We start from the raw sequence: 27,937 nt of genomic DNA on the forward strand, positions 1-27,937 counted from the left end.
AAAACATTTTAGTTGTTAACCTTGTAAGTAGACACATCATAGTCCAGGGAGGTTAAATGCTTAGTATATTGTTCAATTGTTTATAAGTTCTCCTTTATTTAAGACGGAAGGTCTAAACTCCACGAAATGTTGTGTAAAACTGAGCTAACGGTTAAAACATACCTCTAAAAAGGAAGGGCGGGAATTATCGGCGTTTATGTGCCGGTCCAGGGTGCACCCGGCCAATTCTAAACACTCAAGTTGCATCTTGATATTGTTGGCAGGGTGTGAAGTATCAACTATGCCCACAGCACTTGGCATCTACGAAATATAATCACAATATCACAAACAAATCATAAAACATAATTTCTGTTTTTACTTTTTAGGTTAGTTTGACCATCAAAACTGTCAAAAATACAATCAACATTACCTTTATATATTACATTCAACTTATTGCTCCCTAATTAACAAATATTTACTAGAAAACATTAAACACTTTTATAAGGTCCCCAGTCTATAAATTTTAGAATTTAAATGAATACAATACATAAATATACAAAATTTGAACTTCTCATGGGGCAGTTAATGTCAGAATCCTTTTTTCATTGTCAGATTGTGCAATGCTGCCACAATAACAAATATTTTTTTTCTGAGCAAGTGTTGCCAGCGCGTTCGTTAACGTACGGTATAAAAGCAGAAACTTCGTTATAACGACGTTTTTCCATTTATTATGTCCAGACGAGACAATTTTTCGCCATCTGATGAAATTGTCCGATCAAATCAGGACATGCGGACGCAAACACCAATTTGGCTCGCCGAATTCGACCGATATTACCGATAAAATGGGGCGCGAATGCAAGAATACCAATTTATGACGCTAGTATTTTCGTTTTGGAGGACTTTTTTAACTTAAATAGAGGGCTCAAATATCACCATAAATCTTAAATTGGTGATTAAATTGGAGATTGGCGCCAATTATTTTCCTGATCAAATCGGTCGATTTTCCCAGCTCGTCTGGACACGGCTTTATACTATGGCAAACCCACTTTGTCAGTAGAAACGGGCGCGAAATAAAAAAAAACCCTAAAGCTTTGGATTCCTCCGAAAACGGTGCCGTCATATTACGGCCGCTATATAGCGTTGACTGACGTCACTAGAACGTTGTTTATGTAAACAAGATGGCGCGGTTTCCTAGACGGCGTTACGTTAAGCTTTGGATTCCTCCGAAAACGGTGCCGTCATATGACGGCCGTCATATAGCGGCAGCAAAAGACGGCCGTCTTTACGGTGGCGACATGTGGAAAGTACCACGGCGTCATAACACACCGTCATCCACCAAGATCAAAGCGGCAAATTTGAAAAATGTAGGCGCGATGGGATAACGTCCCATAGAAAATTTGAATTTCGCGCCTTTTCCTACTGACAAGATTTGCTTGATCATCTATAATTTACTTGGAGGATGAAATATCATCAGAAGAGGAAAATAATCGTAGTACGGAATCACTTATTCAAATCTCGTATCATTTATTCCAAAATGGCGTCACCGCTATCTAATAAAACGTTCACGAAACTATCGACACCGTCATGACGGCCGTCATCTTACGTTACGTTGGCAATCAACGTAACGTAACGCCGTCTAGGAAACCGCGCCATCTTGTTTACATAAACAACGTTCTAGTGACGTCAGTCAACGCTATATAGCGGCCGTAATATGACGGCACCGTTTTCGGAGGAATCCAAAGCTTTACGTTGATTGCCAACGTAACGTAAGATGACGGCCGTCATGACGGTGTCGATAGTTTCGTGAACGTTTTATTAGATAGCGGTGACGCCATTTTGGAATAAATGACACGAGATTTGAATAAGTGATTCCGTACTACGATTATTTTCCTCTTCTGATGATATTTCATCCTCCAAGTAAATTATAGATGATCAAGCAAATCTTGTCAGTAGGAAAAGGCGCGAAATTCAAATTTTCTATGGGACGTTATCCCATCGCGCCTACATTTTTCAAATTTGCCGCTTTGATCTTGGTGGATGACGGTGTGTTATGACGCCGTGGTACTTTCCACATGTCGCCACCGTAAAGACGGCCGTCTTTTGCTGCCGCTATATGACGGCCGTCATATGACGGCACCGTTTTCGGAGGAATCCAAAGCTTAAGCACCTACTTTTTTTTATAGCCAGTTTAAGCTCTCGCGCGAGCCACGAGACGAGCCGCGAGCCGCGCCACGAGACGCGAGTCCACCGTTTACACTCGCGTTCGGCTTGTCATTCACTTATAAACCTTATGCCGTGCCGTTAGTGTTTAAATTATATTAGCTCGACGAGCTTGCGAGCCACGAGCCGAGCCGCGAGCCCACCGCTTACACTCTCGTCTCGTCTCTCCTTTATTATGTACTTGGGCATTTAGGCTGGTGTTTATGTCGGTACTCTTGCGAACCCAGTTTGTCTGCAGAAAAAAACGGGTTGCACTCCGGGAGTGCCGGCAGAAGTGAAAACTTAATGACATTGTTAAAGTTTTTCGATCAGGTCACGTGTCCGTCTTACGAATTTTCAATCTGTCGAATCTGTCGGTCACGTGACCTGTCGCGAGTTTAACATTTTTTCCCCACCTCAAAAAGTGCACAGCGCCGCTAAAGAAGTTTTCACAAATATAATTTTTCCTTTGGGCGGCCAGGCCGAACAACCCTTCGCACTACTATTTTTTCCGCCTTTTAATACTAACGGAAATGGCTTGTCATACTATAGATTTCGATACTGGATACTTACTTTACTCTTTGCTGGACGGTATCAAAAGAAAAGTGAGCCAACTTCCGGTTCACACTAATTTTGCGATTTTTCCAAAATTACCAAGATAATGCAGAAAAAATCCAATATCTTTTTTTTTTAAGATTTAACGCCCTATTCTCGAAATAGTCTTAGAATAGGGTATTTTATTTGTCATTTTTTTATGAAACAGGTCCATCAGTCGATCAGGTTTGTTTTGAGAATCAAATGTCTGTATGGGACCCATTGTGTTAAAGCAATACAAAAGTCACAAATGATGGTCAAAGTCTGGCACTATGGCAGTATTGGCAGTATACATCGTGACGTCACCATGTAACATTAGAAGTTTCGATGTATGGAAAACAAGGAAATTGCGATTTTGTCGGTGAAATATTGCGTTTATGTATATGGTTGACATACAATATTTTTTTAAATAAAATGTAAGGAGTCGAATGGTATCATTATTTTTATGTTTATTCCTATTTGTAAAATAAATAAATATTTTTTTTGAAAGATTAAGGTTTTTTATTTATTTTTATTAATTCATAATTCTTTATTGCAACCATGGTACAGTATAGATGTCAGAATAAATGTACAATGTCTCACATGGACCCTGTAAGGGCACAGCATCATAGCTTACTTCTAACTAATGAATGACATATTATTATAGTATTATTCCCATATATTTTTTAAATTTCAAATGTATTGTGATAAATTGCTCATTTTCTATCTATTTGTGTAACTAGATTTAGTTATAAAATTCAACATGTCAAATACCTACCCTATTCAGAAAATATGAAATGACGTGTTGAAAAAAAAACTAAGTATGACATGACTACAGAGATGTTTATTATTACGGTTTTACAAATCATTCAACAGCAATTTTCCTTTCGGTTCTCCTACGAGTTGGTCGTCGGCGTACACGAGTTGACCCCTTACATACGTTTGTGTCACTTTTCCTCGTAACACTCTGTTCATGTATGGGCTGATCTGTAAAAAACAAACATACGAAACCTGAGGTAGGTACTCGACGATATCTTGGAATTCTATTCTACCTAGGTACTTTAAATAATGGGGAGTTATGGGAATGTAATGGTTATGGGTCAAAATCTTGGAAGTAAGTTGATTATGAATACAATCTGAGAAGACAACATACCTACCTAAAAGGTTTAAATATTCGAATATATAAGATAATGTATAACGATGCATCTTGCGAAAAAAATAAGATTGTTTTTAACAAATTTATTTCACGATGACTGAAACAATTTAACCTCAACCAGAAACTCAATAGCCAGTTTTAATTTCTTTTGTAATTACAGTACGGCTACCATCAGTTTGGCACTGACATAAACGCCGTCGAGAACGTAATTTACTTTTTATACATCTCGCTTGCACTAATATATACGAGTACGAACGAGATGCATAGAAAGTAAATTACATACAATACAATACAATACTCTTTATTGCACACCTCACATACACGTAGTTTACAATAACATAAACAAAGACAATAGAGGTAACAACAGGCGGTCTTATCGCTTAAGAGCGATCTCTTCCAGACAACCTTTGCGTATCGGACAAATACGGGTATCGGGTGGGTATCGGGTAAATGACGTTCTCAATGACGTTTATGTCAGTGCCAAACTGGTGGTAGTGGTACAGACATTGATGTGCATTTGTTCGACTCGACGTACAATAAGTTTCAATGCCATATCGTCAAAGCCAAGCGTTGCGTGAAATTATTAAGTAAGTACTTTATTCTTGTAAAGGATGATCTCAGGCGTGACGATGAATGCAGCGTTCGGATCGAAGAAGATGAGGTCGGCGTCGAGGCCGGGCTGGAGCGCTCCCTTGCGGTCCTGCAGGCCGGCGAGGCGCGCGGGGCCCGCGGACAGGTAGTGGGAGGCCGTAGATAGACCAAAGCCTCGCGCAGACGCCTCCGTCCAGAATAAGGGCAGATCTGCAAGGGAATAAACTTTTAAGTATTAACGGCCTCCTAACCTGACTAGGTAGGACCGACTGGCAGTGACCCTGTCTACGAAGCAGGAGGTCCCGAGTTGGAATCCTGGCAAGAGCATTTATTTGTGTGTTTATCACAAATATTTGTTCCTGAGTTATGGATGTTTGTACGTATATAAGTATTAATACATATATAGGTACCTATGTATTATATTATATATATCGTCGTCTAGTACCCACAACACAAGCCTTATTGAGCTTCCTGTGGGGCTAGGTCGATCTGTATAAAATTGTCCTATTAAAAGATATTATTGTTTAGAGGCCAATTTAACTTAATGAACAACTCCGGCGAGTTAGAAGACATTATTTAAATTCAATAATAATTAAGTTACACCGCTTAGGTAGATGTTATTAGTTAGTATGCTTAATAGGCAGTAAAAGAGAGCGGTAGGTATGCAATATGCATAATTATAATCACTACAATCGTAGGTAATATGTTTTATAAACTTACCAAACTGTAAAGAGGCTACTCCACCCCAGGCCGTCATAAAATTTGAGCCTTTTAGTTCAGCAACACTCGGGGAGTGGTCGGAAGCAATTAAATCCAATCTTTCGTCTTTTATATACTCCCACAATTTTTCCTAAAAATTGTATCACAGTTAAGTACAAGATGTAGTGCATACATAATCCTTAATTACCATCGTATCATCTCGGAAACGTATTTCTCATGCTACTTTCAGTCAACCTCAGTTCAGTAGGTACTTCTTGCACTGAGACTGACTGAAATAGCATGACACGTTCGTACGTCTCCGTGAAAATACGATGGTAAAGGATTAAGAAGGATGACGTTATAGGACGGTCCGAGTCCGGGCCGTGGCATCCGACACTTCGTTTTCTATGACAGGTGATCGGTGATAACGTTCAGTTCACGTAATGCTTTTTTATATAGCGTGCCCGTTCCCGAGCGTCTGTCATCCACAGTCAAACATGACTTCTGAAGAAGGAATATCCAGTCATACTGTCAGTGTGTGTGCCACGAGATAGGTGCGTAGACCAGATAAGTGACGTGTTGAAAAACGCTCAAATACCCGTACCTAAGCCAGTTCATATTTTACGGTTGACTTCCATCCGAAATTCCTCTGCAAATCGTCGGCAGTATTACCTTGTTAGTATTATTTCTAATAGGCGGCGCGCACTTGAACTCGGTTCGTCCCGGAGGCACGTCTTCCGCGTTGAGCGTGAGGTAGTGGTTGCAGGTCTCGGCCGTGACGCCGGCGCGCCAGCCGCGGTGACCGGCCAGCACGCGCGCCGCCCGCGCCTCTTCTAGGATCGGGACTACACCCTCCGCCGACACGTGCACCACATGGACATGGACACTGTCAAGAGTTAGTTAATTGGGGTACAAGTATGAAAACTAAGCAATTAATGTTATGTGCACTAAATGTTAACACGTCTAGTCTATTACGCCGCCATCTGCTGGAATCTGTTTTAGTTGTTTGACCCGTCTGCTTACTTATTTACTGTGAGGACGCTTAGTTATTAATATTAAATCCTGGGATCTTTTATCAGTAGTTATATACTTATTAAGAGCAATATATAAAGGAGCAATTACTTATAAAAAGATGATAAAGGATTTCACATGTACACATCATATTTCAAGTGCGTCGGGCTTGTTTTATAGCGCAGTTACCTATACATGATGCGCGAAGTCGTAAATACTTACGTACTATAAAAAAATCAAATATGTAAATACCTACGACCTACGACGGTAGTATATTTTTTACATATCTAAATACGCCTTTTTATTATTTCAGTATGTAGTGTGCTACGAATCTACGAGTGCTACGCCGTCGCCCGTGGCTTGTATTTTCTGAACATAGCATTAAATAAAATAATATAGGTCTGCCATTTAGTCGCGACAGAATAACCACACAGGTATAAAAGTCATAGAGTGCTAAGCAAGCCATTATAGTTGTATGCGTGCCGCTCTCTTAATGGTGAAATGAAACCATACGTAGGTGCCTACTCGGTCTTAGGTATGAAACTGGCGATCAATTTGACAGCATCGATTTCCATTTCATCGGGACGAGACGCGAGGTAAGTGCTGTACAACTCAGGGTCTGCAATTCAAAGGAAAATATTACAATAGAATAGAAATTCACGCTAGTATACCTATATACAGCATACGGCGTCCATGGGATAGCAAGATCACAAGATGAAATTTCACAATATTTATAGTAATATATACTTACCGCATTCGCTGCAATCTGTTGTTCCATTCAGCTGTACTTCGGCATGAAACTGATAACAAATCAAAATTAATAAGGGCCTCTTCCACCATCCAGGGTTAGCCACTAACTCGGAGTTAACCGTTAGTTGCTAAACCTGGATGGCGCAAGTGGCCCTTAAGAACCTACATATGTACTAATGAGTGATTGAATTACATACTTACCTATGGGTCGAGTTAGATAATACTTATTTATAATTTTACTTTATTAAATAATAATGTCATCATTTCGAACTTAATACATAATTAGTAGGTATTTGTCTACTCATTATAATTAAGACAAGAAGACAAAGTAAGTTTAATGTATATGTTATATGTGTTTAGTTCACTACTTACCGCTAAAACAGTACCAGTGCCATTAAGGACACTAAACACGTTATCCAATTCACCAGGAGTAATATTGGGAAACTCAGAGACGCCACTGTCTATCAGATAACATTTAAATCCCACCACGCCAGCCTTTATCATGTCAAGCAACTCCATCTGTAAGATTATGCGAATAAATAACGGCAATATATCGATCGTACTACTAGATTACACTATCGTACTATCGATTAGTAACTACAAAACAAAAACAGGAAACCCCATCACGGAACAACGAAATATCACGCAACAACGTTACCGTAAAACGAAGAAGGAACGAAGAACGAGAGAAGGTTTGAGACCCCTCTCAAACCTTCTCACCCCCCGATGAGAAGGGATTTTAAGGCTACTGCTACAAAAATAATGTACCTATTCCAATTTAAAATGGAGCTTAATAACGCATATTAAAAAAAAATCGATCCAACAATCTTCCAAAATCACCTTTGTATGAAAACCCCTCTCATCTCACCCCAAATACGAGGCACTACGGGGTGAGGTGGGTTTTCCTCTTTATCGTCAAAGTTATGAAATGGAACTACCCAAAATAAAATAAAAACTAAAATACAAACGTCCGGAACACTTTATATACACCATTCAGTTTTCATATATGTAAAAATAAAATGTTATCGAAGTTTGAATTTTAGTTTTGACCCTACTCACCCCATTTTACGGTAGTGTGCCGAAATTAGTTGGGGAACTTCTTTTCTCCCAGTGCCGGAAACATGATGAAAGTAAGAAAAATATGACGTAAACTGGATCAACCAAATCTTGTCAGTAGTAAAAGACGGCAAATTTGAAAAATCGCGGGTTAGCAACACTGTGTTCGAATAATTCCAAAATCGCGTGTCATCTGTGTGTTATCTGTGGAATGTGGATCGTGAATGACAGCCATCATCTTATTGTTTACATTCTGAATCGTTTCTATTTCAAGAGAAATTTCTGCTGTCACCATTAAATACCAAGATTATGCATGACCTCAAGCAAAGCTAAGGTGCCTACAATGTACAATCATACTCGTTGACGGTAAACATTACTAAAATTTGAGGTTATGATAATTCACTCGAACTGACGTATGAAGGGCGGAAAAATAAACACGTTTTGTTCGATGTACATTGCTGCTTTTCCTAGCGCAATTCTGCTCTTTGAGTGTTACATGGTGTTACCCTACTTTAATTTGCAGTACATTGCCACTGACAAGATTTGCTTGACGCACTTTAGGTAGTCATCAATTCATCATTAATTTATCTCTCTAGGGAAACTTTTCATACCAGCCAACCCACTTAGTTGGCTGGTATGAAAAGTTTCCCTTTTACGTTTTTTGATGCAATAAAATTAAAGTGGTTACTTCATTTCCAGGAACAACTCCACCCCAAAATCCGACATCCACGTAAACCTCCTCCTTTGCCATATCTCTTTTGATTCGCAAGTTATCCAGTGTTGTAGTTGGCGGTATGGAGTTTCTGTAATAAATAAAAATATTTGTCTATGACATCACCTTGGCAAGCAAGCAATAATTTAATACAGTTAGACCAAGAAAAGTCTGCAGCGATTTTGATAGCCCACGCAGTGCAAGTGTTATTTACACGTCATAAATTCATAGAAGATTGACGTTTATAATGACACTTGCACTGCGTGGGCTATCAAAATCGCTGCAGACTTTTCTCGGTCTGACTCTAAGTACCTATAGGTAGGTACAGTTAATTCCTCCGGCGTGCGAAGAAGTAGAGGTACTCATTTTCTTTTCCGCACGTGTGTGAAATTTTTTGTTCGCATTTGATCAATTGAGTTGCAGTTTTCTGTATTTTTTTTACTCACTAAGGGTTGATTTACTTCATTTAAGACAGGCAGTAGAGTTGGTGAGACTCAATACTCCGTAACTAAGATGTAAACAAGAGGGAGTCTCACAATGGCATGTCGACGATGGTGGTGACCCCGCCGGCCGCCGCGGCCTGCGTGGCGGTCACGTAGCCCTCCCAGGAGGTCCGGCCGGGTTCGTTGACGTGGACATGCGAGTCTACCACCCCCGCCATCAGCGCTAGCTCTCCTCCATCTATGATCTAAGTTAAAACCGGTAAGATAATGTGCGTTTATAAAAGCTAATCACAATCAATAAATAATCATATCGAATTGAATTTTCTATGGTTGGTACCATTGATTGAAGCCCATGCAAATAACACATAAAGAAAATATCAAAACTGTGAGAAAACGGTTCAATTTTTGTAATTATGGATACGGAACCCTAAAAAAATGGTTACACCTTAACTAACCCGTTAATGATGCGATGTATCGAGTCAAAAGCACCGAAAGACAAACGGGATTCGAGGGATTATTTGGTATCTTTTGGTATCTAGTCAAAGTCTAGACAAATAGGTACCGTAAACGTGCCCTCGTTGCTCCAAAATTCTAAATTCTATTTAAATTTAAAATTATTATATTCCGGTAGATAAACTGTTGCAACACAAGTACCCAGTGGGGAGCAAAGTACTTAGGCACATTTTATGGTAGGTACCTATTAATAAATATTGGTTTTATAACTGTCTTGATAAAACTAATAAATATATTAACTGTAATCTTCTTAGAATAGGATTATTTGCAATAAAATAATTAAAAGAGCTGATAAGGTAATCAAGTTTAGGTATAATCTTACAAACTAAATATTATTTCGGCGAGACAGTGGTTTTCTGTTGTGTCACATTTTCCGGTGTAGGATTTGGCAGATTCCCACGGAACCGCCGAAATCCGGCCTTCGGCCAGAAATCCGAGCTCGCGATTTTTTGCACCTTTTTACAAAACATTTATATAATATTTCCGAAACTAGAAACTCTCATGAGGTAGGTACATTTGAACGTAGAATGTCACATATTATTTCCTATTTCATACGAATTAAAATAGGTATTTGTTTTGCGATGTTTTTGCGATGAAATATCCGAGCTCTGCTTATAAGCATTATTATTTTATCACTACACCTTATAAAACAAAGTCCCCCGCCGCGTCTGTCTGTGTGTATCTGTGTTCGTGATAAAGTCAAAAAGTACTGAACGGACTTTCATGCGGTTTTCACCTATATCAATAGAGTGATTCTTGAGGAAGGTTTAGGTGTAGGTATACCTAATTTGTTAAGGTTTTGTGTAACCCGTGCAAAGCCGGGGCGGGTCGCTATTAATTATATAAGTACCTACTTAGGTGAATTATCCGCATAAATTGAGTAGGTATTAATAATCCGATTACTTCAATAAAAAAAGTGTAGAGGCTACCCCTAAAAAAACCCTACCCTAAACCCTAAAAAAGATTTAGAGAAACTGAGAACTTCCTCTTTTTTGAAGGCGGTTAAAAAGCAGCTAGTGGTATTATAGCTGTCAACAGGCGAGGATACAGGCTATCAAAAGTAGCCAGCAAAAATTCAACCCCCCTACTTATAACTCATAACAACATCAAACAATCAAAATGTTCATGTTCAATTCAATTCTGTTCAATTCGAAATCAGTTAGAATTTTTATGAAAAAAAGTAGGTACCTAGTTATTATAATATAATATGTAATAGGTTCTATGTAAATAAATTAAAGTAATTACCTCAAAACTGGTACCAAAATCGGATAGGAGCGAATTCACGGACGTCCTCATGAGTACGCCCTCTATGATTCCCGCCTCGTTGACCAACACTCCACCATCGAACTCTGCTGCCTCCGTCACCACTCGCCGGCTCAGGAACAACTGCTTGTTTTGCTTGCGAGGAACCAAATTTATTTCCCGACATAATATTGTACCTACAGTGCAACATGATTTTTCTTTTATATAATCTCTACAATTAAGGAAAACCTTGTTTAAACTAAACACTTACCTAACAATGCAATTGGTATTGTACAATAAAGAAACTTCATAATTACTAATTAATAGTCGTCTTAAGACGTGGCAACGATACGACGACTTGTTCTAAACTGATAAGATCTGCCAAACAGCAAGATATTGATCAATTGTGTCACTAAACTCACTGCAGTAGTACAAGCTGATCAAATAAGCAGTACCGAAATACTTACGTCGGGATAGTAAAGAAAAGATAATGAAATGTATTAAACTTGTTCTGTGGTGGGAAGGTTATGGGGTTTCGTGCAGACACTTTTTTCACATTTTTAATAAAAACATCAACATTTTTGGAATACAAAACCACAGGTTGGTATTTAGGTTTTTACAAATCACTAAGCAGCAATTTTCCTTTCGGTTCCCCTATGAGTTGGTCGTCGGCGCAGGTACACGAGTTGACCCCTTACATACGTTTGTATCACTTTTCCTCGCAACACTCTGTTCATGTATGGGCTGATCTGAAAAAAAAAAGAATATTGCCTAAGTATAACAAAATTAAAGTTTCACTAGTCTAACCTGACTCTACCTACTCGTACCGCCTTGTCAGTAACTACCTACCTACCTACTTATAAAATAAATACTTTAGTGTATATACTTTATCATCCATCCTGAAATAATACTTACAGATAATGTACAGTTCTTTACTAACGAAGCTGTAGGCGATCACTAGTACCTTTTAATAAAAAGTATCGATAATTTAATTTGTCGATATATGTATTTACCTACTTGGGAACTCTCTAAATTTTGCTCCCTACAATCCGATGTCTGGTTATAAGGGTTATTCGATGAAGTCTGAATGGAGTGTAATATTTTCCTGTGGACTTCCTTAATTGGCCACCTTCTTTTTATTAATTATGAATTTCAGACCAATCACGCCGAGAAGTGGTTCGAATTTAAATTAACGTTTTAAAAACTAAACAAACACTACAGGATCGAACCTTCAATAAGTAGTGAACCTAGATTACAAGTGAAAATAAGGTTTAAATTAATTTTCTAAATGTTATTTAGGGATCTATCCGATTTAATTCACAATACATTAAAAAAAAAATTGCGTAGCACAACTAACTAGCCTATTGTGTTTCATTCATTTTGTAATTACAGTTAATAAATTATTTGCCTTTTTCCTCCTCGACGGAAAATATACGAGTTAATATTTCAATGCCATGTTGCGTGAAATTGTTTAAGAACAAAGTAAATACGAGTAGGTATACTTTATTTTTGTAGCGGATGATCTCAGGCGTGGCGATGAATGCAGCGTTCGGATCGAAGAAGATGAGGTCGGCGTCGAGGCCGGGCTGGAGCGCTTCCTTGCGGTCCTGGAGTCCGGCGAGGCGCGCGGGGCCCGCGGACAGGTAGCGGGAGGCCGTTGATAGACCAAAGCCTCGCGCAGACGCCTCCGTCCAGAATAATGAGAGGTCTGCAACCGGATTATTTTCTTATTTCAAAGTGATGGGTTCAATATTTAATTTACCTGTACAGTCGACGTCAAACGTATGAGTGTCTTGGCTATAGCTGTAAACTTATACTTAGTGTTTACCTGAATAAAGAATAAAGAATAAAATATTTTACACTTTTGCATCTTACTCCTTTGTAAAAATGATGATAAAACTAAAATCTTATAATTACCGAATTGTAAAGAAGCTATTCCACCCCAGGCCTTCAAGAAGTCTGATCCTTTAAGTTCAGCAACACTTGGTGAGTGATCGGAAGTTACTAAATCCAGTCTTCCGTCTCTAATGTACTCCCACAACTTTCCCTAAAAATAGAATAAATAATAGAATAGAAAATATATGTATGATGACAGAGCCCGAAGACAGTGCCTAAATAAGAACGTAAGGGGAGAAACATAGTCTAATACCTTGTTAGTATTATTCCTAATAGGCGGCGCACACTTGAACTCGGTCCGTCTGGGACTTCTGGGAGGCACGTCCTCCGCGCTAAGCGTGAGGTAGTGGTGACAGGTCTCGGCGGTGACGCCGGCGCGCCAGCCGCGGTGACCGGCCAGCACGCGCGCCGCCCGCGCCTCTTCCAAAATCGGAACTACACTGGCCGACGACACGTGGACCACGTGGACATGAACACTATCAAAGATAAAACACTCACATATTATATTTTTCGTTTCCGAATACGCCCCCTTTATCATTTCAGTGTGCTACGAGTGCTACGCCGTAGCGCAAATCATTCTTTTTTGCGCTATGTAGTGTACTGTATAATTTTCCTTAGAAGAGTTTATCTAGCCCCAAAGTCTATCTTACCCTACTTTTAACCTTAATTGGTATTGTTATGAGCTGCACCATGGCCATAAGTCATTATGATTTTAATGGTTATAAACAGTTTTATAAAATTTGTGAACAGTTTTATTACTTTTATAAAAAAAGTCGGTGCACCTACTCGTAAATATCCTGTAGCATACGGAGACAAATGGGGAAATATGATATACGACGAATAATTTTAATGTTTATTGTGTTTATGTTAGATAAGGTAGAAAATTGAATGTTTTAGAGAACAATATTATACTTACTAGTCAATTTTTTTAGCAATTAGTAGTAATTTAGGTAGCTAATACCTTATACTACAAACCAAAGATTAATGAATCTGTACCCTATGACATGACCCAATAATTATTAAAAAAAAAATCCGGAACGTGCTAGGTAAGTTATACTTACCTCAAAGCTGGTGCCGATTTGGGTAAATAGTGAATCCACGGACGTCCTCGTAAGTACGCCCTCTGATTCCCGCCTCGTTGACCAACACTCCGCCGTCGAACTCTGCTGCCTCCGTCACCAGTGTCACCACTCGCCGGCTCAGGAACAATCGCCTGTTTTGCTTCCGAGGGACCAAATTTATTTCCCGACATAATATTGTACCTACAGAAAACACAGTTTTTCTTTTATTTGACCTTTAACAATAAAGGAAAACCAAGTCTAAACTAAAACCTTACTTAACAGTGCGATTTGCACTATGCAATAAATAAATTTCATGTTGTCTGAGACACTACGCTACGATGCTAATGGAATGGTTTTCGATTAAAAAGTACATAATATGACGTGGAACAGAATAGATGTGGATTTAAATTACTTGAACTTTTTTGCTGTCATCTTACTGCAGCTTAGAACCGAATTAGTGTGATACTGATCACCGGCTGGGGCCACATTAGTCATTTGATAGTTGTAGTTGACATCTCACTCAGTTAGGTAGGTACCGAGTAGGTATGCCGCGGTAAACTCTAGCCGCAAACCTTAGGTCCTTAGGTTATCACACTGATGCGGACCCGGCGGACCGGACGCGATAGTCCCTCAGAGGGTCACTTCGTTCGGTCGTTCGCATATTTGCCTCTTTATCACTCGAATATGCATGAGTGATGATGATAGAGAAGCAGATTACGAAATATAGATTTTTTATTTCCACGGTAGGCCTTCTGATGTCCCCTTGAACACCGGAGAGTACCTACCTTATATTTAGTCCGACCACGTTAAGTTTTCGTATTAGTACCTACTACGTCTAGTATCTATGCCGGTCCTGTAGGATATTATTATGGATACATAATTTTATTGTCTGGTCATACGCACTTAATTTAGGCTAACTTTTCCTAAAGCTAATTGTCATGGCTGTTCAAGCAGCCTTGAATTCGAAACAAAAACAAACGTTTTAATACGATTCTAAAATTAGTACTGAAAAAGACAATTGCAAACATATGTACGTACGGCGTACATTATTTTGGAAAATTGAGAATAATAATCCTACATCTTACGGTGGGTAGGTGTAAATAGTAGAATAAGAATGTTGATATAATTTAGTATCACATTATGCAGCTGTTACTATGAGAGAGAACACAGTATCTTAACAATAAATCTTAGAGAAGGTACATTGCATTGATTACTGATAAGTCTGATAACAGTGAAAAATATGATGAGCTGGGATTTCCTACTATTTCGTGTTTATCTGTTTTAAAGTCATTTTAAAGTTATGAAATTGAAATGGAACTACACAAAATCATAAAAAACCAAAATACAAACGACCGGAACTTTTATTATGTATAGGTATATTATATATACCTAAATCAGTTTGCCAAATGTAAAAATAAAGTATTATCGAGGTTTGAATGTCAGTTTTGTCCCTACTCACCCCATTTTACGGTACGGGGTTATTAATGTCTGAGACGCACGTTATATCCTACAATATTTTGTAAGTCCCAACAAAGCGCCGGCGTCTGTCTGAACGGATTTTTATGCGGTTTTCACCTACCTACTAATAAAGTGATTCTTGATGATGCTTAGGTTTGGTAATTTATAAAGGTTTTCAGTTACAACCCCTGCAAAGCCGGGGCGGGCGGGTGGCAGGTTTTAAGTATAAATTAAAGCATCTATTCGTAGATCAATAATTACGAATAGTCTGACTGAAAGAAGATTATGAGAATAAATAGGAAGGTATTTCGTGGTAAAAGAGCCAAGTTACCGTAGTGGGATAAAATCAAACAAAGTATTAAGTAAGTATAAAAAATAACATTCCAAACATTTATTCACTATTGTACTCCTTAAAATTTGTTCAACAGCAGCTCTCCACTAGGCCCCCCCACCATGTCCCCGTCGCCGTAAATGAGTCGCCCGCGCAGGTATGTTTCTTTCACCACCCCTCGTAGCTCCCTGCCGATGTACGGAGTTAGCTGGAACAAAAGTATTTGCTTGTTGAAGCATTTTATATACAACTATAGTATATATATCACTGACTAACATGGACGTACACTTGGTATAGGAAACAATAGTTGACTATCTAACCTTGTTTTTGTGCCTCACGGATTCAGCAGTAACCGTAAACGTGGCCTCAGGGTCAAAGAACACAAGATCGGCATCGAGGCCAGGCTTAAGAGCGCCCTTGTGCTCCTGCAGGCCGCACAGCCGGGCCGGGCCTGCGCTCAGGTACTTGCTGATGGACGGCAGGCTTAGCTTGCGGGAACACGCCGCAGTCCAGAAGAGCGACAGACCTGATGGAAAAGAAAAAAACTAAGTCATCTTTTTGAGCTACTTAAAGACAATTAGAATGATATATAAATAGCTCTAGTGGTGACTGTCAAGTGTAAGTACACAAGATTGTGTAATTTGTAAACCGTGGTCAATTTTTAAGCGCCTTTTTATAAGACGTTTGAGTCTGAGATCTATTTTCCATTTAATATAATCTCATTGCGCTGACATTAATAATTACCCTAATTATTTAATTATCTACATTTACATACCAAACTGGACAGACGATATGCCACCCCAGGCTTCTAAATTGTTTGACGTTTTCAGTTCAGGGGTGCATGGCGAGTGGTCCGAGACGACCAGGTCCAATTTGTCTTCTAATAGATATTCCCATAGTTTTTCCTGCAACCATAACAAACACCATAAGTCTGACTATTAGGTGATCTAATATTTGTATTCAAAAAAATATTATACTCAAGCATTTTTGTAGGATTTCGAAGGTTAATGGTAGGTCAGGCGGGCCGAACGCTTGTTTGTCATCGTCGTGGTACAAAAAAGGTAGAGGTGGGTCAAACAGATTACTGTGTTGTCGTCTTTCCTGTAGACATACACAAGAGTTAAGGGCTATAAAGGTTAATTTTCTTATTTAACCCTTATCCACGTGAAAAGGTCCTCTTTTTATTTAGAGAACTATGATAAAATCATTACTTACATGCCCACAAGCTGTTAACTATTGCCCACAGGAGAGAAAAATGTACAGTTAGCGCTAACACACTAGTTTTTTCTCCTGTGGGCAATAGTTAACAGCTTGTGGGCATGTAAGTAATGATTTTATCATAGTTCTCTAAATAAAAGGAGGACCTTTTCACGTGGGTTAAATAAGAAAATTAACCTTTATAGCCCTTAACTCTTGTGTATGTCTACAGGAAAGACGATAACACAGTAATCTGTTTGACCCATTTTGAAGCCGGTCAGCACTGAAAGTCAGGACTAGTGACAGGTCTCGAGGGTGACGTCGGCGCGCTATCCGGTCCGGTCCTGTTGTGTAGAACCATCAGGAGACACAATGCTAGCAGATGACAGATGAACATACTTATTACTAATGAAACTTCAACTTACTTTGTTGTCTAGATCCCTAATCGGCGGCGCGCACTTGTACTCGCTGTGACCTCTGGGTATCTGGTCGGCACTGAAGGTGAGGTAGTGGTGACACGTCTCGGCGGTGACGCCGGCGCGCCACTCTTCATGCCCGGCTGCACGGCGCGCTACGCGAACTTCTTCTAGGAGCGGCACCACGCTGGCCGCTGACACGTGCACTATGTGCACGCGCACTCTAGATATAAAAACAGAACTCGATGAGAAATTTGATAAATGGATATATTTAAACTAGATAAATTTAGATAGGTATTGTTAATTCGCTGTAGCTAACTATTTTATCCGGGAAAAGCATTATGTATTTCCTACACTAGAGTATGAGTAGAGTATAAAAGAATATATGTACCTACATACATAATATATTTAGGTAGTAGGTATATTTAATCTTCATCTGTTTTATTAGTACTTTCAATAAGGTAGGTAGGGTACCGTACTCACTTCGTATTTTGTAATAACTTTTTAATTAATGTTATAGCATTCAGTTCCATAGTCGGGGGCCGCGACTCGAGATACGTTGAATATTCTTCAGGATCTGAAACCAATAGTTTTAATTTTTTTTTTGAGATTTGGTCGTTACTATTTTATTTGTTATATTCTGTTATTAAAAACATAGGTAGAAATAAGTAGCGCTACCATTTACCTTTTTTTAACTTTTTCTTGCTGCCACTTTTAGGTTTTTCATCTTCCATTTCAGCGTGGAACTATAATTCGAAAAACGTTAGTAATTAAACCCGAGTTAAATTATGTTTTAACTTTGTTACTCGTAATTTATTATTTATTCGCACATTAGAATATTATCAGGCGAGGTATTTGATTTAAGTAAGATGACGATGAAGCGCTTAAATTCCATGCTCCAACGAAAATTGAAAAAATGTTGTCTTATTATTTCAAAACTTACAGCTAACAAAGATCCTGTTCCTTCAAGAGCCTTAAATGCCTTCTCCAGATCGGCGGCGTCCACATTTGGAAACTCGTCAACGCCGCTGGGACACAGGAAGCATTTAAATCCCACCACGCCCGCCTTCACCAGGTCTTTCAGCGAGTCCTGAAAGAATTTAATAGTGCAATTTATCTAATCGCAAAATGGAAGAGGCTCAGCAGAGCGATGGCGCCCAATGTCCGAGAAAACGTAAAGGAACTCTGTTTCTGTGGCTCCAAATTGCTTGAAATCGCGCGCAAACGGATTGTAGATAAACGTCCTATGTTTGAATCATCTTAACAGACCGACTCAATTGCGGTTTGCAAGTGATTATTTTACCTGATTTCCAGGAATAACTCCTCCCCAGAAACCGACGTCAACGTAAACGTTGCCTTTGGCTGACGATGCCTTGGTTTTCAAGTGTCCCACGGTAGTAGTAGGCGGTATGGAATTTCTGGAAATCACAGGGTTAATTTTAGTCCTAGCGCTCGCTCGGTCAAAAATAAAATGATTTAAAATAGTGTTTTATTGTATTATTGACCGATGACCGAGCGAGCGCGAAGCGCGAGCGACACTTCTCCGTTTCAGCTTGAGCAAAAATGGTTTTGTATGGCCGGCTATTATTTTTTTTAAGTTTCTTTTTGTATTCAATTAAGTTTTTAGATTTTTTAAATGTCATGCGCCATGGGTGTTCGTATACCAAACTCGTAGATGCGAAGTTTAATTGCTTATGGGGCAACACAGACCACGTAAACTTATCCAGAATCGTCGAGCAAGTATTGCCCAACATTAATGACCCTTAATGACGTCAAAACAGTGATGAGGCAAGCAAAACTATTCGTATTTCAGACCCTTACAGAGGCATGTCAACGATGGTGGTGATGCCGCCAACCGCGGCGGCGGTGGTTGCAGTCCGGAACCCTTCCCAAGCTGTGCGACCTGGTTCGTTCACGTGAACATGGGAATCCACGACACCTGCCAACAGCGCCAGCGACCCTCCATCGATCACCTGAAATTAATAGTCATGTCAAATGCCTTAAGCAAATTTAACACATTGAGCGCCAGGAACCCGGAACCGGTTTTCTTTACAAAGCGGGAAAACGCTGGGATCAGCTACGAGCGTAGCGCTATGAAAACGTTGGCAGTGAATGTGTTAAATCGCCGTGATTGCGATAATCATAAACCACGACCACAGAAAAAAACAAACCTTTCTATGAGCACGACAAAAACTCAATACCTACGACATAATTATCATAATATGACAGCTCTTGCACACTAAGCAAATTAATTACGATTGGTACATATATTCCGACATATACTTATACGAGTAGGTATGTATCAGGTACATAAGCATTTGTTTCAGACAAAAATAAAATAAATAAAAAAGAATTAAAAAATTAAAAATAAACAAAAATAAAACCAAAATAAAATAACTTAATATATCTTTTTTTAAAAAAGGGAACCGCCTTCAAAAAACCAACCCACTGAAAAGCACAAAATAATTTTTATATGGCATCCCTATACGTCTCCAGTCCCTATCCCGTCGTAAAGCAAATTTCTGCCAAAAAGTAATTAATACCTAATAATAAGAAAATTAATAATCATCCGGGTAATTACTTAGTTTTTGCAGTCGGTGCCAAACCAAAATTTTTGAGAACCGATATTTTAGACAACAAAGAACTGCACTTACTTGCATTATAAAGACATAGGTACTTAGTTTACTCATTAATTTAGTTCTTGTAGGTACTAGGTACTTACTCGTATTTTTTTGCTGATTGGTAGTAAAGAATGTTTTTGTTGGTTTGGCACCGCCTTCAAAAACTAAGTAATTACCCGGATGATTATTAATTTTCTTATTATTAGGTATTAATTACTTTTTGGCAAAAATTTGCTTTACGACGGGATAGGGACTGGAGACGTATAGGGATGCCATATAAAAATTATTTTGTGCTTTTCAGTGGGTTGGTTTTTTGAAGGCGGTTCCCTTTTTTTAAAAAAGATATATTAAGTTATTTTATTTTGGTTTTATTTTTAATTTTTTAATCCTTTTTTATTTATTTTATTTTATACTTTTTAGTGATAGGTAGGTACTTCATTTATTTTAGGTTTTGGGCTAAAATATACTAGTTTGTTAGGTTCTCTATTTAGTTTTAGTGTAATTTAGTATTAAGTTAATTTGGTTTGGTTTTTTAGATGTGACGGATGACCTAAATAGCGTGGGTCTATGTTGCACCAACCCTGCGTTCCATTGGGTGAGCCAGGGTTCAGCATCAGCTCTATTTTGGGTACTGCTCTCCCAAGTGCTCATCAAGATGTGACGGATGACCGAAGTAACGTGGGCCTATGTTGCACCAAACCTGAGTTCCACTAGGTACAGCCAGGGTTCAGCATCAGCTCTAACTTGGGTACTGCTCTCCCAAGTGCTCATCAAGATGTGACGGATGACCAAAGTAGCGTGGGCCTATGTTGCACCAAACCTGAGTTCCACTAGGTACATCCAGGGTTCAGCATCAGCTCTATCTTGGGCACTGCTCTCCCAAGTGCTCATCAAGATGTGACGGATGACCAAAATAGCGTGGGCCTATGTTGCACCAAACCTGAGTTCCACAAGGTAGAGCCAGGGTTCAGCATCAGCTCTAACTTGGGTACTGCTCTCCCAAGTGCTCATCAAGATGTGACGGATGACCAAAGTAGCGTGGGCCTATGTTGCACCAAACCTGAGTTCCACTAGGTAGAGCCAGGGTTCAGCATCAGCTCTAACTTGGGTACTGCTCTCCCAAGTGCTCATCAAGATGTGACGGATGACCAAAGTAGCGTGGGCCTATGTTGCACCAAACCTGAGTTCCACTAGGTACAGCCAGCGTTCAGCATCAGCTCTATCTTGGGCACTGCTCTCCCAAGTGCTCATCAAGATGTGACGGATGACCAAAGTAGCGTGGGCCTATGTTGCACCAAACCTGAGTTCCACTAGGTACATCCAGGGTTCAGCATCAGCTCTATCTTGGGTACTGCTCTCTCAAGTGCTGATCAAGATGTGACGGATGACCAAAATAGCGTGGGAATATGTTGCACCAAACCTGAGTTCCACTAGGTACAGCCAGGGTTCAGCATCAGCTCTATCTTGGGCACTGCTCTCCCAAGTGCTCATCAAGATGTGACGGATGACCAAAGTAGCGTGGGCCTATGTTGCACCAAACCTGAGTTCCACTAGGTACAGCCAGGGTTCAGCATCAGCTCTATCTTGGGCACTGCTCTCCCAAGTGCTCATCAAGATGTGACGGATGACCAAAATAGCGTGGGCCTATGTTGCACCAAACCTGAGTTCCACTAGGTACAGCCAGGGTTCAGCATCAGCTCTATCTTGGGTACTGCTCTCCCAAGTGCTCATCAAGATGTGATGGATGACCAAAATAGCGTGGGCCTATGTTGCACCAAACCTGAGTTCCACTAGGTACAGCCAGGGTTCAGCATCAGCTCTATCTTGGGTACTGCTCTCCCAAGTGCTGATCAAGATGTGTCGGATGACCAAAACAGCGTCTACCTATGTTGCACCAAACCTGAGTTCCACTAGGTACATCCAGGGTTCAGCATCAGCTCAGATCTATGTATACTAAAACCTTCTCCAGAATGTAACAAACACTTTTCTGAAAACCGCATCAAAATCGGTTCAGCCAAACGCGAGATAATCGCGAACAAATATACATACATACATACATACATACATACATACATACATACATACATACGGGTCAAACTGAGAACCTCCTTTTTTTTTGAAGGCGGTTAAAAACGTGTTCACTTCCATTTCTAATTAGCATCGTTTTCTCAAGGTTTCTTAATTTCAAACCAATAACTATATGTATTAGGTAGTTGCTAATAATAATATACTGAAGTATAATGAATTAATGGTGTCTGATTCATGCTACTGATATACAAAGTAGTTTGGCTTGAATGTTACCTTTATCTTCCCATCGCTCTCTTGTACAAGTTTGTCGGCCTGTGCTCGGGTGACAATCTCTTCGATAACGCCATTTTCATCGACGAGGACGCCACCGTCCGACACTCCGTCCCCCGTCACGAGACGCCGGCTCAAAAACAACTGACGGCTAGGCAAAACCATTGCTCGCTAATTAAAAGTAACAAGCGCACTGAACGGCGATCGTCAACGTACTAGTGAACTATTGATCTCGCTATTGGATCTGTTAACAGATGCTATTATCACACCGCCGGGCACTTTTATGTTTATTGAAAGTAAACAGCTCGATAACGCCGATAAAAGCTAACGTTGCTATGAAACATAGATCAGTATGGTTGATACACTGACAATCCAACCTCTAGACTGAGCTTAGGCCGATTCTTGCATGAAACCGATGCTGCCAAAAATACGGGGGTGCGGGGGGCCGAGGTGAGCGAATCCCGTGCCGTGATTGGTCCGTTCAAAGACACGGACCAATCACGGCACGGGATTGACTCGAAGATGGAGTAACGCTACCGTATGTGTGGCAGAGGGGGTAGCGCGACTATGCTATGTCTAGAGGTTGGATTGTCTGTGGGTTGATATAACTTGTAATATATAAATACAGGTTTTGAAATGTACGAATGTTTTAGGTACGTAATAGATTCAAAATTAAATTTTGCCATCAACATTAATACGTGTCTTATACTGACATAAAAAAATGCCTGTATAAATATTTATCTTATATAGTTACTTTTAAATTACAATTTGTGATAGTAATAGAATAGCTATTATGTAATTAGCGTAATCAAAGTTAATTAGTAGCCAAAAACTTTGTTTCAAACAAGATTATTAAGTCCGTATAAGATTTAAAAAAACATTTCAAAAGTAGATACACAAAGTGTCGTAACAAGTCCAGTTTCCGACGTCCCGAGAGGAGGTTTTTCGTTTCGCATAAAAAACTGCCTGTCATCGCTCTATCGAATTACAATGGACCTTTTGTATTTAATTACACGTCAAAATGTGAATCCCAATAGTCAACGTGGGCGTCCGAGCCCGGGCCTGACGGATAGCCCAATAAATGCCAACGGCCCGCCTTGAACTTGGCTCGGATACTCCCGGGCTCCCGCGCTCTACAAATATGCTCGGCACTTGTTTCGTACAACACAAAACACCTAGCAAAGATAAACAAACTGACCGGTTTCCTCTAGGCCATCTTCAAAGGGCAGGTCCTAGCCATGGCCTTAACCTTAACACTGAGCCAAACGCTACGCCCCGCTATCTCGGCCCGTAATTGCTTTGTGATTGTTAAATTACCTTAAAGAATAATACACTTATCAGGTTTTAAGTGTTTTAAATATCGATTGGAACAGATCATTCATTAATGACTATCTACGCTGTAAAGTAATTTAACCATTAAATTATTTAGACATGCCTAAAAAAAACTGTACATTTATTGATTTTGTATACCAGAAGCCTAATACTTTTTTTAAATTATAGGATAAAATTTATCTTAGGCTCTAAGACAAAGTTTATTTTAAGCTTTGATAATTATTCATCTTATGAATAATTTGATGATTTAACTAAATTCTTCTAATCCTCGACGTAACTTGGGCGCTAGGTCACGCGTACAGGTCAGCTCTTCGAAACAGGGGCAATGCCAATTTCAGGGTCCACTTAGCCAGTTTACAGTTACTCGCCGCGTGAGTTACATAGTGCCGGGGAACAATGCGAGCGAGGAACAAGAAAGGAAGGAACACCGCATGCATAGTAATGGCCGTGGCGCCCAGAGCGCCCGCATGGGTCACTACTAACAGCACAACAATTAACACAGCAACGGTATCTAGATCTTATGTCCTAGCAATTAGATTTACAATTGGATAATTAACCGTTTCAATGATCTTACTCGTGTCTAGGAGAAATCCTGGTATAACTTGATCCCTATGTTGGTAACTTATTGTGCATGGTAGACGGTTGAATTACATTGGTTATTTCCGAATCTGACAGTAAACATTCTTACCTAATAACAGCACTATCCAGTGATGTCCGAGTCACACCTATGGTCTCTTGAGCTCAACAGTGACGGACTGCAGTTCGTCAGAAGTTGATAACCGTAGATACACTCAGTACGTTTAATATACTTTTGCGGAAATTGTTGTGGAATTAATTTATCTGTTTTTTTATTTAAACCTACAGTCAGCAGCAGAAGTTGCCAACCGGGCGAGGTGTTCTAAATGATCTTGACGCGATGTTATTGTTAAGAGCGTGTCAAGGTCATTTTGAACACCTCGCCCGCTTAACAACTTCTGCTGCTGACTGTACCGAGTATTTAGAAAGCAGTTTTATACAACTGCATCCAGCAATATCAACCATAACACATCAAGTTTAGTCTCATAGTGACTTCCTCAATTCAAGAGTACCTACTGAATCCGGATTTACGAGGGACGTCTGAAAACTTCTAAGCCTAAGATACAAAAACACAATTTTCAAAGGTAAATCACTGTTTATTTTTCGATATAATCTCCTCCCAAATCAATGCACTTTTTACATTTTTTATATAGTGCTTTTAGCCCATTAAAAAAATATTCTTTATTTTGCCCTTCAAAATGCTCCTCTACGGCCGCCTTCATCTCTTCGTCACTAGTAAATCGCTTTCCCCTCAACTCTTTCTTCAAATTATTGAATAGAAAATAGTCGCTAGGGGCTATGTCGGGGCTGTACGGTGGGTGGTCGATTTCGTCAAAGCCAACTTCCTTCAAAGCACGCCTCGCAACATGAGCGGTGTGGACGGGTGCGTTGTCTTGCAAAAACAAAATTCCTTTCCTTAGTTTACCTCTCCTTTTTTCAACTATTGCTTGTCGTACCTGTCTTACAAGATCTGCATAATAAAGTGCATTTATTGTGGAACCCTTTTTTAAATAATCGATTAAAAGAATACCATCACAGTCCCAAAACACCGTAGCCATTAACTTAGAGGCCGACTTTTGCACTTTAAATTTCTTCGGCGGCCGTTCCCCCTTCTCAATCCACTGCATTGATTCGGACTTACACTCCGGGTCATACTGTCTGATCCATGTTTCATCGACAGTTACTATTCGGGAACAAACTTCGTCTATATTATCTTCGCACAAGTCTAAAAACGCCTGGGAAGTTTCAACACGACGTTCTTTATCGAAGGCAGTAAGCATTTTCGGCACCCAACGAGCACTAACTTTACTCATGTGCAAATGTTCGTGTAAAATTTCTCCGACTCGTTCTTTACTTATACCTAGGACCTCAGCTATTTGCCAAACCTTAATTCTTCTATCTTCCAATACCAACTTTTTGACTTTGGCTACGTTTTCTTCGGTCACTACCGATATTGGCCGCCCTGAGCGGGGGTCGTCTTCGATGGATTCCCGCCCGAGTTTAAATAAGCGACTCCACTTTTTGACTGTGGCATAAGAAGGCCCAGAAGCACCGTAAATAATAGCCATTTCCTCAAAAATACACTGCGGTGATTTTTCACTTTTTGTAAGGAACTTAATTACAGCACGATGCTCAATTTTCGTAATATTCGCTGGTAATTCACACATTATGTAGTTTCTAGTTGAATATCTCGAAACAGAATAATAAAAATCTGACATATTGTTTTCTTAATAATTTATTTTTAAATGGCCTTTCTAGCGGCCAGTATCATAAACACATATACAACCTCGAAATACCTTAGGCTTAGAAGTTTTCAGACGTCCCTCGTATGGTCTTCGTCTATAGAATTGGAATAATACCTACTAAGTAGTGGACGTACCTACTACCTACACAAAATTATAGTAACTTAAGTACATATTTGCTTATTTAACTTCAAAAAGATAAATAGGGTTAGCTCGAAGTACTCCTAATAAGAAACGCATGGCAAAGTAGTTTTAGGTAACTTAATCAGAACTGTTTTCAATGAAATATATTTTGCGCTCAAACTTAACACATACTCAGAAGTTTTTTTTAAATCCATCAAATTAACCAACGGTTGAGGACTCCTTACCTCTTATATTAAGCAAGCCGGTGCAGTGGACAGTGCGCAAGTGTTTTATTGCCCGTTGGCCGGCAGCAACCGGCAACCCGGAGTACCTAGGTACTGTCTACGAGTAGTGAAAAGTGACCCTGTGTTTCCTGGAAATCGAGACTTGCAATATTATTTGCAATAAGTGAGTTTTTATTTTACATCCTTCAGAAATTTATTTGGACTGTAGGTATTCCAGACTTAATGTTGCACTTGACAGTAACAAAGTGGTGTATCGTTTAATTGTATAAAATTACGCTTTAGCTTATTTATGATAGTCTGTAGATCAACCTAAATTATTTGGAACAGTTCCAAGATAAATATCAGAAGGATAAATCATGTTAAGAAAGCCATTAATTTTGAAGAATTAAAAAACAGGGTTCATTAAACTTTATCGAAATCTTTGGATAAAAACTTAACGATTTCTTAAATGTCAATGTTTGAATGCAAATTGTCACACGAAATGTTCATTTGATTGACACCTGAGTTAGGCCGGGTATTCTGCCTCACTAGACAGAACAGCAGTAGGTAACAGCCATTGAAAAAGCAGTTGGAATTTGGAATTTACTGCGCGAGAAATACGATAATTACAATTAGTCTGGAGATCCGTAACAACAAGAATGTGTAGTTTCAAGGAAGGATATGAAATAGTTACGCTTGTATCATCTATCTATACCACCACGATGTTAGACGATAAAGCGTGACCGTCATATGTCCGTAGGGACCGTAGGTAGAGTAGCACGTTAAGAACCCATGAACATCCCATGAATTAACCTTTTGGACGCCAATGACCGATATATACGCACCGCAGGTCCAACGCCAAAGACGTATTAATCGGTCATAGACCACAGAGCAACATAGACCTAGGTGCATATGCATAAAGTTCGATTTCAGTTTTGACAATTCGGTGACGTGGCGTCTAAGTGACAGCGTTTGTGTTTGACACGGCGTCGAAAAGGTTAAAAGAGCTATATATACTCAGTAGGTACATTCCTAGTTACAACTCTTAAATTTGAAATATTTGGAGAGGGGGTTAATGGTTAAAATATCACTATACCTCGTTTTCTTTGGCATTACAAAAATGGTAAATAATCTTGACGTGTCTTTTTGAAAAACCTAAGTAGATACATTATAAGAATTTTCTACAACACTAGAGGAGCACTTTAGGTACTGTACGAAAACTCTAAATAATGACAGCAACTGTAAAACTCTTTGTAATACGTTTGATAGATACCTACGCACCAACAACTTTCCTTAAGATATTTGGCCAGCATTTGAAATATCTCCGCAGCAGGGATCGGAATCGATATGGATCAATTTTTAAAAGTACCTTATATAGGTACCTGCTTTCATTTTGTTAAAGAAACTCTAATTGAATATAGGTATATGATATCCCCGCTTTGATCGATCGATTCGATTTCTTTGGATTTATTCACTACCTGGCGCTGTCGATGTAGAACCACAATATAAATTTACTGCCCATTTTTATATCGTACCTAAGTATTTAAATACGATAGGTATCTAATTTTATCCAAGCATAATTTTTAAAACTTATATTTATAGGTATCAAAAGTATAACTCATGTTTAAGTTCCGCGAATCCTAAAATGAATAAGCTCCTTTAACAATGGCGTTAGGTATTTGTATCACTTAAAAATTTTGAAATGATAAATAAGTCCGGCCATTCACCTCGAACCACC

At 39.3% G+C, this 27,937-nt stretch overlaps 3 protein-coding genes and 1 pseudogene across 3 annotated transcripts in view; all 4 read right to left on the reverse strand.

The window, feature by feature from the left end:
• Nucleotides 1-569, reverse strand: part of LOC134648851 (nuclear pore complex protein Nup154) — a 29,440-nt gene extending 28,871 nt beyond the window's left edge. The window contains exons 1-2 of the mRNA XM_063503432.1: nucleotides 410-569; nucleotides 163-300 (exon numbers count right to left, since the gene is read on the reverse strand). Of these exons, the coding sequence (XP_063359502.1) occupies nucleotides 163-300 (138 nt within the window). The 5' untranslated portion in view covers nucleotides 410-569. The remainder of the gene's footprint in view (nucleotides 1-162; nucleotides 301-409) is intronic.
• Nucleotides 570-3,607: 3,038 nt separating this feature from the next.
• Nucleotides 3,608-11,306, reverse strand: LOC134648861 (allantoinase-like). Its single transcript, XM_063503439.1, has 11 exons — nucleotides 11,196-11,306; nucleotides 10,928-11,121; nucleotides 9,263-9,414; nucleotides 8,703-8,817; nucleotides 7,331-7,477; nucleotides 6,960-7,008; nucleotides 6,734-6,827; nucleotides 5,870-6,083; nucleotides 5,219-5,348; nucleotides 4,503-4,708; nucleotides 3,608-3,738 (listed from the first exon to the last, which is right to left on the reverse strand). The coding sequence occupies exons 1-11, from the start codon at nucleotides 11,233-11,235 to the stop codon at nucleotides 3,610-3,612; spliced, it is 1,470 nt and encodes a 489-aa protein (XP_063359509.1). The 5' UTR covers nucleotides 11,236-11,306; the 3' UTR covers nucleotides 3,608-3,609.
• Nucleotides 11,307-11,540: 234 nt separating this feature from the next.
• On the reverse strand, nucleotides 11,541-15,345 carry LOC134649148 (allantoinase-like; annotated as a pseudogene).
• A 357-nt stretch (nucleotides 15,346-15,702) lies between these two features.
• Nucleotides 15,703-22,491, reverse strand: LOC134648862 (allantoinase-like). The gene is made up of 10 exons (XM_063503440.1): nucleotides 22,206-22,491; nucleotides 19,105-19,256; nucleotides 18,587-18,701; nucleotides 18,227-18,373; nucleotides 17,969-18,029; nucleotides 17,767-17,860; nucleotides 17,293-17,506; nucleotides 16,446-16,575; nucleotides 15,991-16,196; nucleotides 15,703-15,878 (listed from the first exon to the last, which is right to left on the reverse strand). Exons 1-10 carry the CDS (start codon nucleotides 22,365-22,367, stop codon nucleotides 15,750-15,752), a joined length of 1,410 nt encoding a protein of 469 aa, XP_063359510.1. The 5' UTR covers nucleotides 22,368-22,491; the 3' UTR covers nucleotides 15,703-15,749.
• Between the last annotated feature and the right edge of the window lie 5,446 nt (nucleotides 22,492-27,937).

The sequence above is a fragment of the Cydia amplana genome, chromosome 6 (genome assembly GCF_948474715.1).
Source record: "Cydia amplana chromosome 6, ilCydAmpl1.1, whole genome shotgun sequence".
Taxonomy (NCBI): Eukaryota; Metazoa; Arthropoda; class Insecta; order Lepidoptera; family Tortricidae; genus Cydia; species Cydia amplana.